The 16,589-nt window shown below is 41.1% G+C and overlaps 1 protein-coding gene across 1 annotated transcript in view; it reads left to right on the top strand.

Annotated features, from left to right (window-relative positions):
* atp1a2a (ATPase Na+/K+ transporting subunit alpha 2a) overlaps positions 1-16,589 on the top strand; it is a 193,753-nt gene that overhangs the window by 222 nt on the left and 176,942 nt on the right. The window contains exons 2-4 of the mRNA XM_061920966.1: positions 7,245-7,319; positions 15,719-15,778; positions 16,122-16,325. Coding sequence (XP_061776950.1) covers positions 7,245-7,319; positions 15,719-15,778; positions 16,122-16,325 — 339 coding nt within the window. The remainder of the gene's footprint in view (positions 1-7,244; positions 7,320-15,718; positions 15,779-16,121; positions 16,326-16,589) is intronic.

The following is a 16,589-nucleotide window of genomic DNA, read 5'->3' as shown; positions in this document are numbered from 1 at the left end:
TAAGGCCGTAGGCTTATATAAAATGTTTTTGTATGAGTAAAAAAAAAAGAAAGAAGTTATCTTTAAAAATGTAATGTGAGGCAAATGAGCGAAGTTTTAGATGCGGGGATCGACAGGACGGCGTTGTTTTAATGAGGGATCGGTGACCGCGTTCACCTCCTGCTGCACGCGCCGGGCCGACATGCGCACGTGTGTCCTGGTGACGGCTGAGTGTCAGCAGCAGGTGACTTCAATGTGTGTGTGTGTGTGTGTGTGTGTGTGTGTGTGTGTGTGTGTGTGTGTGTGTGTGTGTGTGTGTGTGTGTGTGTGTGTGTGTGTGTGTTCCTGTATTTCTACCCTTCTTGAGACATCAACAGGGAAAAGTACCGTCCATATGAGGACCGGTGGACAAGTGAGGACCGCAATCGTGGTCCCAATACGGAAAAACCATTGCATCTAATAGAGAATGTCTCATTTGCACCCCTGGTGGTGAAATATATATATATATACATATATACAGCTGTATGAATAACATGCAACAAATCATTTCAAACCATCCATCCATCCATTTTCTACCGCTTATTCCCTTTCGGGGTCGCGGGGGGCGCTGGCGCCTATCTCAGCTACAATCGGGCGGAAGGCGGGGTACACCCTGGACAAGTCGCCACCTCATCGCAGGGCCAACACAGATAGACAGACAACATTCACACTCACATTCACACACTAGGGCCAATTTAGTGTTGCCAATCAACCTATCCCCAGGTGCATGTCTTTGGAGGTGGGAGGAAGCCGGAGTACCCGGAGGGAACCCACGCATTCACGGGGAGAACATGCAAACTCCACACAGAAAGATCCCAAGCCTGGATTTGAACCCAGGACTGCAGGACCTTTGTATTTTGAGGCAGACGCACGAACCCCTCTGCCACCGTGAAGCCCATTTCAAACCACAACAAAGCAATTGCAAAAGGACTGCCTACCCCCAGACTAAACGACTCTGAAACCAATAATGAATGTAACTGTCGCAAGAAACCTGATTGCCCTCTCAACGGAAGGTGCTTACAGACATCAGTCGTTTACCAAGCAAAGGTAACACGCAAGGACATTAACACATCCGACACGTACGTAGGATTAACCGAAGGAGCGTTCAAAACAAGATGGAATAATCACAACGCCTCCTTTAGAAACCAGACTTTGCAGAATTCTACAGAACTCAGCAAACACATTTGGAACCTCAAAGACAATAATGTTGAATATTCAATAACATGGCAAATTCTTGCATCCAGCACACCTTACAACAGTGGTAATAAAAGATGCAACCTATGCTTAAAAGAGAAACTGTTTATTATATATCATCCAGATCTATCATCCCTCAACAAGCGCAGTGAAATGATTTCAACATGCCGCCATAGACGGAAACACCTCCTAGGTAACACATGAGCCAATCACCACACCCTACGCCTGCTTGTACCCACCCACTCTGTGCTCTATATAAACCATTGTATGTGAATGCTTCCATTAAAATCTCCTGATGATTGAGGGAACCCCTCATGAAACAGATCTGTAGAGATGAAGTAGTCTTGTGATTTTTCCCCACACATACATATATACATATATATAATTTAAATGGACTGTGTGTCGGTTTTAAAAGTGCTCCCCCTCTGGTCAACATATGAAATAACAAGTGTGCGTAGACATTTGAAATGCTGCCCCTTAGGTCAACATATGAAATAACAAGTGTGTGTAGACATTTGAAGTGCTCCCCCTCTGGCCAAGATATGTACTAACAAGTGTGTGTGAGAAATTGAAATGCACCCCCCTGTGGCCAAAATTAATAAAGGAATAATGTGTGACTTTTGTCATAATTTTGACATTTTTGTCATATTTGACCAAAATTATTACAAAAATGTTGACCAGAGGGGGAGCACTTTTAAAAAATATACATATATTTTTGACAAAATGTATTACAAATTGTGACAAAAAACAACAATTTGTCATATTCTTTCTGGTTCTGTATTATGGCATTATTTTCTCATAGAATTATTACTTTTTTTTATTTAAAATTGTGACAAAAGTCCTAATTTTACTCAAAAAATGTCATTTTTTTTCACAAGATCCACAAGAAAATTGGCAATATTGTGATTGAAGTCAGAATTTTATATGGCAAATGTCACAATTTGTGTTAAAAAGTAACTATTTTAAATAAAAACGAAAACATTTTATGAGAAAATACTGCAATATTACAGAACCAGAAGGAATATGAGAAATTGTTCCCAGTTTTACAAGAAAGAAGTGAACACACTGTGAGAAAAAGACTGCTTTTATTTTTTATTTTTTTTAAATTGACTGTGTCGGTTTTAAAAATGCTCCCCCTCTGGTTATCATATGTAATAACAAGTGTGTGTAGACAAAATTATGACAAATTGTGACAAAGGTCATAATTTTACTCAAAAAATGTCACTTTTTTAAAAAGAACAACAAACCAATTGGCAATATTGTAATTAAAGTCAGAATACTATGTGACAAATGTCACCATTTTGCATTAAAAAGTAACCATTTAAAATAAAAAAGTAATAATTTTTTGAGAAAATATTGCAATATTACAGAACCTTGTTGTTGTTTTAAATTGACTGTGTGTCGGTTTAAAGAATGCTCCCCCTCTGGTCAACATATGAAATAACAAGTGTGCGTAGACATTTGAAGTGCTCCCCCTCTGGCCAACATATGTACCAACAAGTGTGTGTGAGAAATTGAAATGCACCCCCCTGTGGCCAAAATTAATAAAGAAACAATTTGTGACTTTTGTCATAATTTGTCATCATTTTTGTCAAAATGATGACAAATTGTGACAAAAGTCCTAATTTTACTCAAGAAATGTCAATCTTTTTACAAGATCAACAAGAAAATAGTCAATATTGGGATTAAAGTCAGAATTTTATGTGATGAATGTCACAATTTGCTTTAAAAAGTAACACATTTCAATAAAAAAGTAATAATTTTCAAAAGAAATAATGCAATATTACAGAACCAGAAAGAATATGAGAAATTGTTCCCAGTTTTATAAGAAAAAAGTTGAAACATTGTGAGGAAAAACGGCTTTTAGTTTTTTGTTGTTGTTTTTTTTAATTGAATGTGTGTCGGTTTTAAAAGTGCTCCCCCTCTGGTCAACATATGAAATAACAAGTGTGTGTAGACATTTGAAGTGCTCCCCCTCTGGCCAACATATGTACCAACAAGTGTGTGTGAGAAATTGAAATGCGCTCCCCTGTGGCCAAAATTAATAAAGAAACAATTTTTGACTTTTGTCATAATTTGTCATCATTTTTGTCAAAATGATGACAAATTGTGACAAAAGTCCTAATTTTACTCAAAAAATGTCAATCTTTTTACAAGATCAACAAGAAAATTGGCAGTATTGGGATTAAAGTCAGAATTTTATGTGATAAATGTCACAATTTGCTTTAAAAAGTAACACATTTCAATAAAAAAGTAACAATTTTCAAAAGAAATAATGCAATATTACAGAACCAGAAAGAATATGAGAAATTATTCCCAGTTTTATAAGAAAAAAGTTGAAACATTGTGAGGAAAAACGGCTTTTAGTTTTTTGTTGTTGTTTTTTTTAATTGAATGTGTGTCGGTTTTAAAAGTGCTCCCCCTCTGGTCAACATATGAAATAACAAGTGTGTGTAGACATTTGAAGTGCTCCCCCTCTGGCCAACATATGTACTAACAAGTGTGTGTGAGAAATTGAAATGCACCCCCCTGTGGCCAAAATTAATAAAGAAACAATTTGTGACTTTTGTCATAATTTTGACATAATTTTTGTCATAATTTTGACAAAAATTATGACAAATTGTGACAAAAAAATCAATTTGTCATATTCTTTCTGGTTCTGTAGTATGGCAATATTTTCTCATAAAATTATTACTTTTTTATTTAAAATTGTGACAAAAGTCATAATTTTACTCAAAAAATGTCAATTTTTTTACAAGATCAACAAGAAAATTGGCAATAATGTGATTGAAGTCAGAATTTTACATGGCAAATGTCACAATTTGTGTTAAAAAGTAACTATTTTAAATAAGAACGTAAACATTTTATGAGAAAATACTGCAATATTACAAAACCAGAAGGAATATGAGAAATTGTTCCCAGTTTTTTAAGAAAAAAGTCAACACACTGTGAAAAAAGGACTGCTTTTAGTTTTTTTTAGTTTTATTTTAAATTGACTGTGTGTCGGTTTTAAAAGTGCTCCCCTTCTGGTTATCATATGTAATAACAAGTGTGTGCAGACATTTGAAGTCCTCCCCCTCTGGTCAACATATGTAATAACAAGTGTGTGTAAGAAATTGAAATGCGCCCCCTTGGGTCAAAATTATTAAAGAAACAATTTGTGACTGTTGTCAAAATTTTGACATCATTTTTGTCAAAATTATGACAAATTGTGACAAAAGTCTTCATTTTCCTCCAAAAATGTCTATTTCATTACAAGATCAACAAGAACATTGGCAATATCGTGATTAAAGTCTGAATTTTATGTGACAAATGTCACCAAATTTGCATTAAAAAGTAACAGTTTAAAAATAAAAAAGTAATAATTTTATGAAAAAATATTGCAATATTACAGAACCATAAGGAATATGAGAAATTGTTACCAGTTTTATAAGAAAAAAGTTGACACATTGTGAGAAAAAGACTGCTTTTCGGTTGTTGTTTTTTTGTTTTGTTTTTTTTTAAGTTGACTGTGTGTCGGTTTTTAAAGTGCTCCCCCTCAGGTCAACATATGAAATAACAAATGTGTGTAGACATTTCAATTTGCTCCCCCTCTGGCCAACATATGTAATAACAAGTGTGTGCAAGTAATTGAAATGCGCCCCCCTGTGGCCAAAATTAATAAAGAAACAATTTGTGACTTTTGTCATAATTTTGACATAATTTTTGTAAAAAATTATGACAAATTGTAACAAAAGTCATAATCTTACTCAAAAAATGTCACTTTTTTGAAAGGACAACAAAAAAATTGGCAAAATTGTGATTAAAGTCAGAAATTCATATGACAAATATCACCATTTTGCATTAAAAAGTAACAATTTAAAATAAAAAAGTAATAATTTTACGAGAAAAAATTGCAATATTACCAAAACAGAAAGAATATGAGAAGTTGTTCCCAGTTTTACAAGGAAAAAGTCGACACATTGTGAGAAAAGGACTGCTTTTAGTTAGTTTTTTTGTTTCTTTTGGCCAAAAGGGGTGCATTTCAAGTTTTAACAGGATATTGCCATTTTTTTTTAGTTTTTCCTGTAAAAAAAGTGACATTTTTTGAGTAAAATTAGGACTTTTGTCACAATTTGTCATACTTTTGACAAAAATCATGACAAATTAGAAAAAAGTCACAAATTGTTTTTTTATTAATTTAGGCCGAATGGGGCGCATTTACATTTCTAACATACACTTGTTATTACATGTGTTGGCCAGAGGGGGAGCACTTAAAATGGCAACACACACTTGTTATTTCATATGTTGACCAGAGGGGGAGCAGTTTTAAAACCGAAAATATTGCTAGTATGGTACATTTTTTGTCTACTTTATACCTGCATTGTACTTTCCACCCTTTGGAACTGAGCTACTGTTCGGAACAATTTCCCTTGTGGATTAACAATGTTTGTCTAAATCTAAATCTAAGGTGAATCACAACATCTAAGTGTGCCTCTTAAAGAAGCTATCATCAAAAATCAAAAATAAAAACAGTGGCAATGATTGCACATCACGCAATTAAGAAAATACCGACCGGCGAGGGGACGAAGGATCCTGACGGCCATGTTGTTTACGTCCCTTGCAATCAATCAATCAATCAATCAATGTTTATTTATATAGCCCCAAATCACAAATGTCTCAAAGGACTGCACAAATCATTACGACTACAACATCCTCGGAAGAACCCACAAAAGGGCAAGGAAAACTCACACCCAGTGGGCAGGGAGAATTCACATCCAGTGGGACGCCAGTGACAATGCTGACTATGAGAAACCTTGGAGAGGACCTCAGATGTGGGCAACCCCCCCCCTCTAGGGGACCGAAAGCAATGGATGTCGAGTGGGTCTAACATGATACTGTGAAAGTTCAATCCATAGTGGCTCCAAGACAGCAGCGAGAGTCCCGTCCACAGGAAACCATCTCAAGCGGATCAGCAGCGTAGAGATGTCCCCAACCGATACAGGCGAGCGGTCCATCCTGGGTCCCGACGAGCGGTCCATCCTGGGTCTCGACTCTGGACAGTCAGTACTTCATCCATGGTCATCGGACCGGACCCCCTCCACAAGGGAGGGGGGGACATAGGAGAAAGAAAAGAAGCGGCAGATCAACTGGTCTAAAAAGGAGGTCTATTTAAAGGCTAGAGTATACAGATGAGTTTTAAGATGAGACTTAAATGCTTCTACTGAGGTAGCATCTCGAACTGTTACCGGGAGGGCATTCCAGAGTACTGGAGCCCGAACGGAAAACGCTCTATAGCCCGCAGACTTTTTTTGGGCTCTAGGAATCACTAATAAGCCGCAGTCTTTTGAACGCAGATTTCTTGCCGGGACATACGGTACAATACAATCGGCAAGATAGGATGGAGCTAGACCGTGTAGTATTTTATACGTAAGTAGTAAAACCTTAAAGTCACATCTTAAGTGCACAGGAAGCCAGTGCAGGTGAGCCAGTACAGGCGTAATGTGATCAAACTTTCTTGTTCTTGTCAAAAGTCTAGCAGCCGCATTTTGTACCAACTGTAATCTTTTAATGCTAGACATGGGGAGACCCGAAAATAATACGTTACAGTAATCGAGACGAGACGTAACAAACGCATGGATAATGATCTCGGCGTCTTTAGTGGACAAAATGGAGCGAATTTTAGCGATATTACGGAGATGAAAGAAGGCCGTTTTAGTAACGCTTTTAATGTGTGACTCAAAGGAGAGAGTTGGGTTGAAGATAATACCCAGATTTTTTACAGAGTCACCTTGTTTTATTATTTGGTTGTCAAATGTTAAAGTTGTATTATTAAATAGAGGTCGGTGTCTAGCAGGACCGATAATCAGCATTTCCGTTTTTTTGGCATTAAGTTGCAAAAAGTTAGCGGACATCCATTGTTTAATTTCATTAAGACACGCTTCCAACTGACTACAGTCCGGCGTGTTGCAATAATGCTGACTCAGCCGTCTGCTTTTACAACATTGGTTCTGTTGCTGCCGCTGATGATGTGTCCTTGTCCCGGTGTGCAGCGTGGTGCGGAGAATGGCGGCAAGAAGAAAAAGAAGGCTCGGGATTTAGAGGAGCTGAAGAAGGAGGTGTCCATGGTAAGTTGTTAACTTTGTATTTTACTTCCTGGAATGTATTGACCCTTTCGGCTTGTTCGTACCCTCAAAGATTCTACTTTTCTACACACTTCTCAACTTTCTCGTACCTTTTGGGGCCTGGAAAAAAGTAAAAAATAAGTTCAGTAGTTTAGATTACATTTCTTTTGAGGTGCGGTGTTTCCATTGCTAGTATTTAGTTGAATCAAATAGCAAATATTAGGGAAATTCTGATCAGGGTTTTAATTAAACGGTATTTGCTGTACTGGAGAGGAGGCTACGTCGGATAGTCGAACCTCGGATTCAGGAGGAACAATGTGGTTTTCGTCCTGGTCGTGGAACTGTGGACCAGCTCTATACTCTCGGCAGGGTTCTTGAGGGTGCATGGGAGTTTGCCCAACCAGTCTACATGTGCTTTGTGGACTTGGAGAAGGCATTCGACCGTGTCCCTCGGGAAGTCCTGTGGGGAGTGCTCAGAGAGTATGGGGTATCGGACTGTCTTATTGTGGCGGTCCGCTCCCTGTATGATCAGTGCCAGAGCTTGGTCCGCATTGCCGGCAGTAAGTCGGACACATTTCCAGTGAGGGTTGGACTCCGCCAAGGCTGCCCTTTGTCACCCATTCTGTTCATAACTTTTATGGACAGAATTTCTAGGCGCAGTCAAGGCGTTAAAGGGTTCCGGTTTGGTGACCGCAGGATTAGGTCTCTGCTTTTTGCAGATGATGTGGTCCTGATGGCTTCATCTGACCGGGATCTTCAGCTCTCACTGGACCGGTTCGCAGCCGAGTGTGAAGCGACCGGAATGAGAATCAGCACCTCCAAGTCCGAGTCCATGGTTCTCGCCCGGAAAAGGGTGGAATGCCATCTCCGGGTTGGGGAGGAGACCCTGCCCCAAGTGGAGGAGTTCAAATACCTAGGAGTCTTGTTCACGAGTGAGGGAAGAGTGGATCGTGAGATCGACAGGCGGATCGGTGCGGCGTCTTCAGTAATGCGGACGTTGTACCGATCCGTTGTGGTGAAGAAGGAGCTGAGCCGGAAGGCAAAGCTCTCAATTTACCAGTCGATCTACGTTCCCATCCTCACCTATGGTCATGAGCTTTGGGTCATGACCGAAAGGATAAGATCACGGGTACAAGCGGCCGAATGAGTTTCCTCCGCCGTGTGGCGGGGCTCTCCCTTAGAGATAGGGTGAGAAGCTCTGCCATCCGGGAGGAACTCAAAGTAAAGCCGCTGCTCCTTCACATCGAGAGGAGCCAGATGAGGTGGTTCGGGCATCTGGTCAGGATGCCACCCGAACGCCTCCCTAGGGAGGTGTTTAGGGCACGTCCAACCGGTAGGAGGCCACAGGGAAGACCCAGGACACGTTGGGAAGACTATGTCTCCCGGCTGGCCTGGGAACGCCTCGGGATCCCCCGGGAAGAGCTAGACGAAGTGGCTGGGGAGAGGGAAGTCTGGGTTTCCCTGCTTAGGCTGTTGCCCCCGCGACCCGACCTCGGATAAGCGGAAGATGATGGATGGATGATGGATGGGTATTTGCTGTAATGGAGGTGATTATTGTTAACTTGGTTAGTTAGTTGCTAGCAGCTTCTTGTCAGGCGAGGATAGTGTTGTCCTGATACCAGTACTTTGGTACCTGTAACAAAACAATACCGGTACTTTTTAGAGGTGGTATAGTACCGAATATGATTCTTTAGTATCGCGGTACTATATTAACACCGGTATACCGTACAATCCTAGTCGAGGACCAACAGTAAATCGACATTTAAAAGCATTAATCGGCAATGCCCCATCATGTACGTTTTTCTGGAAAAAAATGTGGTCGTCTTGGTTTGCTTAATCCAGTGTTTTTCGACCACTAGTGTACCGTGAGATACAGTCTGGTCTATCAAAATTCACCTATTTGGGTTAGAAATATTTTTTGCAAACCAGTAATTATAGTCCCCAAATGATGTGTTGTCGTTGACTGTCGGTGCTGTCTAGAGCTCGGCAGAGTAACCGAGAAATACTCTTCCATATCAGGAGGTGGCAGCAGGTAGCTAATTGCCTTGTAGATGTCGGGAACTTAGTCGGTCGTGATCACAATATGCAGACGACAGCAGGAGGCAGGGTGCAGGTAAAAAGGTGTTTAATGCTTAAACCAAAAATAAACAAAAGGTGAGTGCCCCTCAGAAAAGGCATTGAAGTTTAGGGAAGGCTATGCAGAACCAAACTAAAACTGAACTTGCAACAAAGTAAACAAAACCAGAATGCTGGACGACAGCAAAGACTTACTGTGGAGCAAAGACAGCGTCCACAATGTACATCCGAACATGACATGACATGACAGTCTGCAAATTATGTGTTGTTGAGTGTTGGTGCTGTCTAGAGCTCGGCAGAGTAACCGTGTAATACTCCTCCATATCAGTAGGTGGCAACAGGTAGCTAAATGCTTTGTAGATGTCGGAAACAGCGGGAGGCAGAGTGCAGGTAAAAAAGTGTCTAATGCTTGAACCAAAAATGAACAAAAGATGAGTGCTGCTAAGAAAAGGCATTGAAGTTTAGGGAAGGCTATGCAGAACCAAACTAAAACTGAACTTGCAACAAAGTAAACAAAAACAGAATGCTGGACGACAGCAAAGACTTACAGTCGAGCAAAGATAGTGTCCACAATGTACATCCGTACATGGCATGACAGTGTGCAAATTATGTGTTGTTGAGTGTCGGTGCTGTCTAGAGCTCGGCAGAGTAACCGTGTAATACTGTTCCATTTCAGTCAGTGGCAGCAGGAAGCTAATTGCTTTGTAGATGTCGGAAACAGCGGGAGGCAGTGTGCAGGTAAAAAGGTGTCTGATGCTTAAACCAAAAATAAACAAATGATGAGTGCTGCTAAGAAAAGGCATTGAAGTTTAGGGAAGGCTATGCAGAACCAAACTAAAACTGAACTTGCAACAAAGTAAACAAAACCAGAATGCTGGACGACAGCAAAGACTTACAGTCGAGCAAAGACGGCGTCCACAACGTACATCCGTACATGGCATGACAGTGTGCAAATTATGTGTTATTGAGTGTCGGTGCTGTCTAGAGCTCGGCAGAGTAACCGTGTAATACTGTTCCATTTCAGTCAGTGGCAGCAGGTAGCTAATTGCTTTGTAGATGTCGGAAACAGCGGGAGGCAGCGTGCAGGTAAAAAAGTGTCTAATGCTTAAACCAAAAATAAACAAAAGGTGGGTGCCCCTAAGAAAAGGCATTATAGCTTAGGGAAGGCTATGCAGAATGAAACTAAAACTGAATTGGCTACTAAGTAAACAAAAACAGAATGCTGGACGACAGCAAAGACTTACAGCGTGTAGTGCAGCAGACAGTGTCCACAAAGTACATCCGTACATGACATGACATGGCATGACAGTGTGCAATTTATGTGTTGCTGAGTGTCGGTGCTGTCTAGAGCTCGGCAGAGTAACCGTGTAATACTGTTCCATTTCAGTCAGTGGCAGCAGGAAGCTAATTGCTTTGTAGATGTCGGAAACAGCGGGAGGCAGCGTGCAGGTAAAAAGGTGTCTGATGCTTAAACCAAAAATAAACAAATGATGAGTGCTGCTAAGAAAAGGCATTGAAGTTTAGGGAAGGATATGCAAAACCAAACTAAAACTGAACTTGCAACAAAGTAAACAAAACCAGAATGCTGGACGACAGCAAAGACTTACAGTCGAGCAAAGACGGCGTCCACAATGTACACCCCATACATGACATGACAGTCTGGAAATTCTGTGTTTTTGAGTGTCTGTGCTATCTAGAGCTCGGCAGAGGAATCGTGTAATACTCTTTCATATCTGTAGGTGGCAGCAGGTAGCTATGGTAATTGCTTTGTAGGTGTCGGAAACAGCGGGAGGCAGCGTGCAGGTAAAAAGGTGTCTAATGCTTAAACCAAAAATAAACAAAAGGTGGGTGCCTCTAAGAAAAGGCATTATAGCTTAGGGAAGGCTATGCAGAACCAAACTAAAACTGAACTTGCAACAAAGTAAACAAAACCAGAATGCTGGACAGCAAAGACTTACAGTGGAGCAAAGACGGCGTCCACAATGTACATCCCATACATGACATGACAGTCTGGAAATTCTGTGTTTTTGAGTGTCTGTGCTATCTAGAGCTCGGCAGAGGAATCGTGTAATACTCTTTCATATCAGTAGGTGGCAGCAGGTAGCTATGGTAATTGCTTTGTAGGTGTCGGAAACAGCGGGAGGCAGTGTGAAGGTAAAAAGGTGTCTAATGCTTAAACCAAAAATAAACAAAAGGTGGGTGCCTCTAAGAAAAGGCATTATAGCTTAGGGAAGGCTATGCAGAACCAAACTAAAACTGAACTTGCAACAAAGTAAACAAAACCAGAATGCTGGACAGCAAAGACTTACAGTCGAGCAAAGACGGCGTCCACAATGTACATCCGTACATGACATGACAATCAACAATGTCCCCACAAAGAAGGATTAAAACAATACGGGAAAATGGTGGTGACAGTACACCTACTTTGAGACAAGAGCTACAATGATGCATGCTTTGTTATGGTTTTAAATTCAAACCTAATATTTGCGACAACAACTTTTGACTGTCAACTTAGTTTAGTTTTTTAATGATTTCTGCAGGTGGTGTGCCTTCAACGCCAAAAATATGCCTCGGCTTAAAAAAAGGTTTTTTTGATCGGGCTTGAACCCTTTGAGTGCAAATACGCTCTGTGACAGGATTAGCATGTAGCATTTTCCCCTGGTAGTTCGGCATGAAGCCAGTTATCATGGACTCGCAGTCGGCGCAAGAAGTCTGCAAACAAACACTGTCCTGCCATCCGAGGAAAAGCAACCAACCCTCCGGCTGGGCGTCTCTGTGCTCGCACTGCGGCTGAATAATTTGTGATGCCACCAGCGGCGAGCCGGCGCTCTCCGAGCTTCTGTCAAAACGTGGCCTCCCCGGCGTCCAAATGCGTCATCTTTGAGGCGAGCGAGACGCAGGGAAGTTTGTGACAAGCTGTTGCGCCGCACTATCGTCAGGCTGTCGTCGCCTCCGCTGACTTTTTCCCTGCGTTGTCTGTCAGACGTGATTTATGGCACACTTTAAGACCGCCGACGCTGTCGAGTGTGGTTTCAAGTTGGAATCTCCTGCGAGCGGCGACAAACTACAGTTTTCCACGTCAACATGAGGTGCACGAAAAAGCCAGCGCGGCGCTAAAAGCCGTCGAGTTAACAAGAGTAGGGAACATTTACAAACGTATATGCATATATATGTATATGTGTATGTGTAAATATGAATACAGTATGTATAAAAATGTCTATGTGTATGTATGTATATATGTTTATATACAAACCCTGTTTCCATATGAGTTGGGAAATTGTGTTAGATGTAAATATAAACGGAATACAATGATTTGCAAATCATTTTCAACTCATATTCAATTGAATATGCTACAAAGACAACATATTTGATGTTCAAACTCATAAACTTAGTTTTTTTTTGCAAATAATAATTAACTTAGAATTTCATGGCTGCAACACAAGCCAATGTAGTTGGGAAAGGGCATGTTCACCACTGTGTTACATCACCTTTTCTTTCAACAACACTCAGTAAACGTTTGGGAACTGAGGAAACTAATTGTTGAAGCTTTGAAAGTGGAATTCTTTCCCATTCTTGTTTTATGTAGAGCTTTAGTCGTTCAATAGTCCGGGGTCTCCCTTGTCGTATTTTACGCTTCATAATACGCCACACATTTTCGATGGGAGACATGTCTGGACTGCAGGCGGGCCAGGAAAGTACCCGCACTCTTTTACTATGAAGCCACGCTGTTCTAACACGTGGTTTGGCATTGTTTTGCTGAAATAAGCAGGGGCATCCATGATAATGTGGCTTGGGTTAAACAAATGTTGCTCCAAAACCTGTATGGACCTTTCAGCATTAATGGTGCCTTCACAGATGTGTAAGCTACCCAAGCCTTGGGCACTAATACACCCCCATCCCATCACAGATGCTGGCTCTTGAACTTTGCGCTTATAACAATCCGGATGGTTATTTTCCTCTTTGTTCCGGAGGACACCACGTCCACAGTTTCCAAATATGATTTGAAATGTGTACTCATCAGACCACAGAACATTTTTCCACTTTGCATCAGTCCATCTTAGATGAGCTCGGGCCCGGCGACATTCCTGGGTGTTGTTGATGAATGGCTTTCGCTTTGCATAGTAGAGTTTTAACTTGCACTTACAGATGTAACGACCAACTGTAGTTACTGACAGTGGTTTTATGAAGTGTTCCTGAGCCCATGTGGTGATATCCTTTACACACCGATGTCGGTTTTTGATGCAGTACCGCCTGAGGGATCAAAGGTCCGCAATATCATCGCTTACGTGCAGTGATTTCTCCAGATTCTCTGAACCTTTTGACGATTTTACGGCCCGTAGATGGTAAAATCCCTAAATTCCTTGCAATAGCTCGTTGAGAAATGTTGTCCTAAAACTGTTTGACAATTTGCTTACAAATTGGTGACCCTCGCCCCAACCTTGTTTGTGAATTACTTAGTATTTCATGGAAGCTGTTTTTATACCCAATCATGGCACCCACCTGTTTCCAATTAGCCTGCACACCTGTGGGATGTTTTAAATAAGTGTTTGATGAGCATTCCTCAACTTTATCAGTATTTATTGCCACCTTTCCAAACTTCTTTGTCACGTTTTGCTGGCATCAAATTCTAAAGTTAATGAATATTTGGAAGAAAAAAAAATGTTTATCAGTTTGCACACCAAATATGTTGTTTTTGTCGCATATTCAACTGAATATGGGTTGAAAATGATTTGCAAATCATTGTATTTTGTTTATATTTACATCTAAGACAATTTCCCAACTCATATGGAAACGGGGTTTGTATATGTCTTTGTGTATGTATGTCATGTTTTGTATAGTTATGTTCCGTTTTGTTTACGACGCCATTGTTTCCTGTTTTTGCGCTTCCTTGTTTGCTTTGTTTCCATGCCAACCCGTTAGTTTTCACCCGTCCCCATGTCACGCACCTGTTTTCAATCACCATAGTATTATTTAAGCTTCCAGTTGCCAGGCTGTCTTGCTGGCGACCTCACTCTGCTTCCTGTCATGTTTACGGCTTCATGCTTACTTCCCGCGGCTTGTTTCTTAGTCCGTGCTGCCCTGTTCACGTCATCGCAAGTAAGTTTTGGTTTATTAATGCCACAGTTAGTGTCTTTTGGTTTTTTTTTGTCCATAGTTCTGCCTTTGTGCTAGTTTTTGTTTTTATAGCCATGTTTTGTACTTCCGCCCTTGTGCGCGCCTTTTGTTTATTCCTTTTATTAGTGTTAAAATAAAGATGTCATTACCTTCGCACCAAGTTCACTTGCATCTCGGGAAAATAACCACCCCATAGTCCACGTCCTGACAATATATGTATTTGTATATGCATATATGTATAGTTATGTATGTTTACATATTTGTTTTTATTTATTAGATTAGAGATAGTTAGATTAGATAGTACTTTATTTATTCCGTCAGGAGAGTTCCTTCAGGAAAATTAAAATTTTCAGCACAATCCCATTCAAGTTTAGACAAACATTACAGGGAGACAGAACAGGATCGCTGACGGGTCTGCCGGCTTTTTATATATGTATGTACATGTATGTATACATATGTTCTTTTTACATAAATGTGTATAATGTACACATATGTATGTATATGTTTTTATATATAAAATGCATATAGATATGTATATATATATTGTATATATTTATACTGTATATCAATCAATCAATCAATGTTTACTTATATAGCCCTAAATCACTAGTGTCTCAAAGGGCTGCACAAACCACCACGACATCCTCGGTAGGCCCACATAAGGGCAAGGAAAACTCACACCCAGTGGGACATCGGTGACAATAATGACCCAGTGGGACGTCGGTGACAATGATGACTACGAGAACCTTGGAGAGGAGGAAAGCAATGGATGTCTAACATGATACTGTGAAAGTTCAATCCATAATGGATCCAACACAGTCGCGAGAGTCCAGTCCAAAGCGGATCCAACACAGCAGCGAGAGTCCCGTTCACAGCGGAGCCAGCAGGAAACCATCCCAAGCGGAGGCGGATCAGCAGCGCAGAGATGTCCCCAGCCGATACACAGGCAAGCAGTACATGGCCACCGGACTGGACCGGACCCCCTCCACAAAGGAGAGTGGGACATAGAAGAAAAAGAAAAGAAACGGCAGATCAACTGGTCTAAAAAGGGAGTCCATTTAAAGGCTAGAGTATACAAATGAGTTTTAAGGTGATGTATGTATATATGGTAGTGTTTTTGGCTCATCCATAAACATGTTGTAAGTTATTGATTATTCATTTGTCAAACCTGGAAAACTCATAGAACTTATGAACCCTTTTTGTCTCTTCAGGATGACCACAAAATATCAGTGGATGATCTTGGGAAGCGTTATGGACTGAGCCCTACACAGGTACACGGACTCCATTTTTTTCTGCTGACAATTTTAAAGCGGAAACAGTTGATCAGTCCTCACGGGGATTGTCTGCAAATCAGAGCATCACACACACACACACACACACACACACACACACACACACATTGACAAAGGCAAATTTACATTTTCCAGCTGATTTTATTGTGCATAAAAAGCGTGCAAAATGTTCAATAAAGTTACATGCAGCAGTTTTACGGCGCAGACGGGAAGCCTCGCCAGTTTATGACAGTCGGGCTGTTAAACAGGCCGGGCAGGAACAGTCGTAAAGTGCTTTCTCGGCTCAGGTAAAAATGGTCCCGGTCTCGCTTCTCTCCTCCAGGGCCTCACCAACGCCAAAGCCGCAGAGGTTCTGGCTCGGGACGGACCCAACGCGTTGACACCTCCCCCCACCACGCCCGAGTGGGTCAAGTTCTGCCGCCAGCTGTTTGGCGGATTCTCCATGCTGCTGTGGACCGGCGCCATCCTCTGCTTCCTGGCCTACGGCATCCAGGTGGCCACCGAGGACGAGCCGCCCAATGACAACGTGAGGGGAAAACCACCATTTTTTTTTTTTTTTTCATTCAATGTTTACTTATATAGCCCTAAATCACTAGTGTCTCAAAGGGCTGCACAAACCACTACGACATCCTCGGTAGGCCCACATAAGGGCAAGGAAAACTCACACCCAGTGGGACGTCGGTGACAATAATGACCCAGTGGGATGCAGTCATGCCGATGCTGCACATTATCACACTGCAAAAACGGAAATCTAAGTAAGATACTGAAATTAGCCGACTGAAATAAAATG

The sequence above is a fragment of the Nerophis ophidion genome, linkage group LG14 (assembly GCF_033978795.1).
Source record: "Nerophis ophidion isolate RoL-2023_Sa linkage group LG14, RoL_Noph_v1.0, whole genome shotgun sequence".
Taxonomy (NCBI): domain Eukaryota; kingdom Metazoa; phylum Chordata; class Actinopteri; order Syngnathiformes; family Syngnathidae; genus Nerophis; species Nerophis ophidion.
The sequence above is the reverse complement of the archived record's forward strand: the minus strand, read 5'-3'. Positions and strand labels throughout refer to the sequence as shown.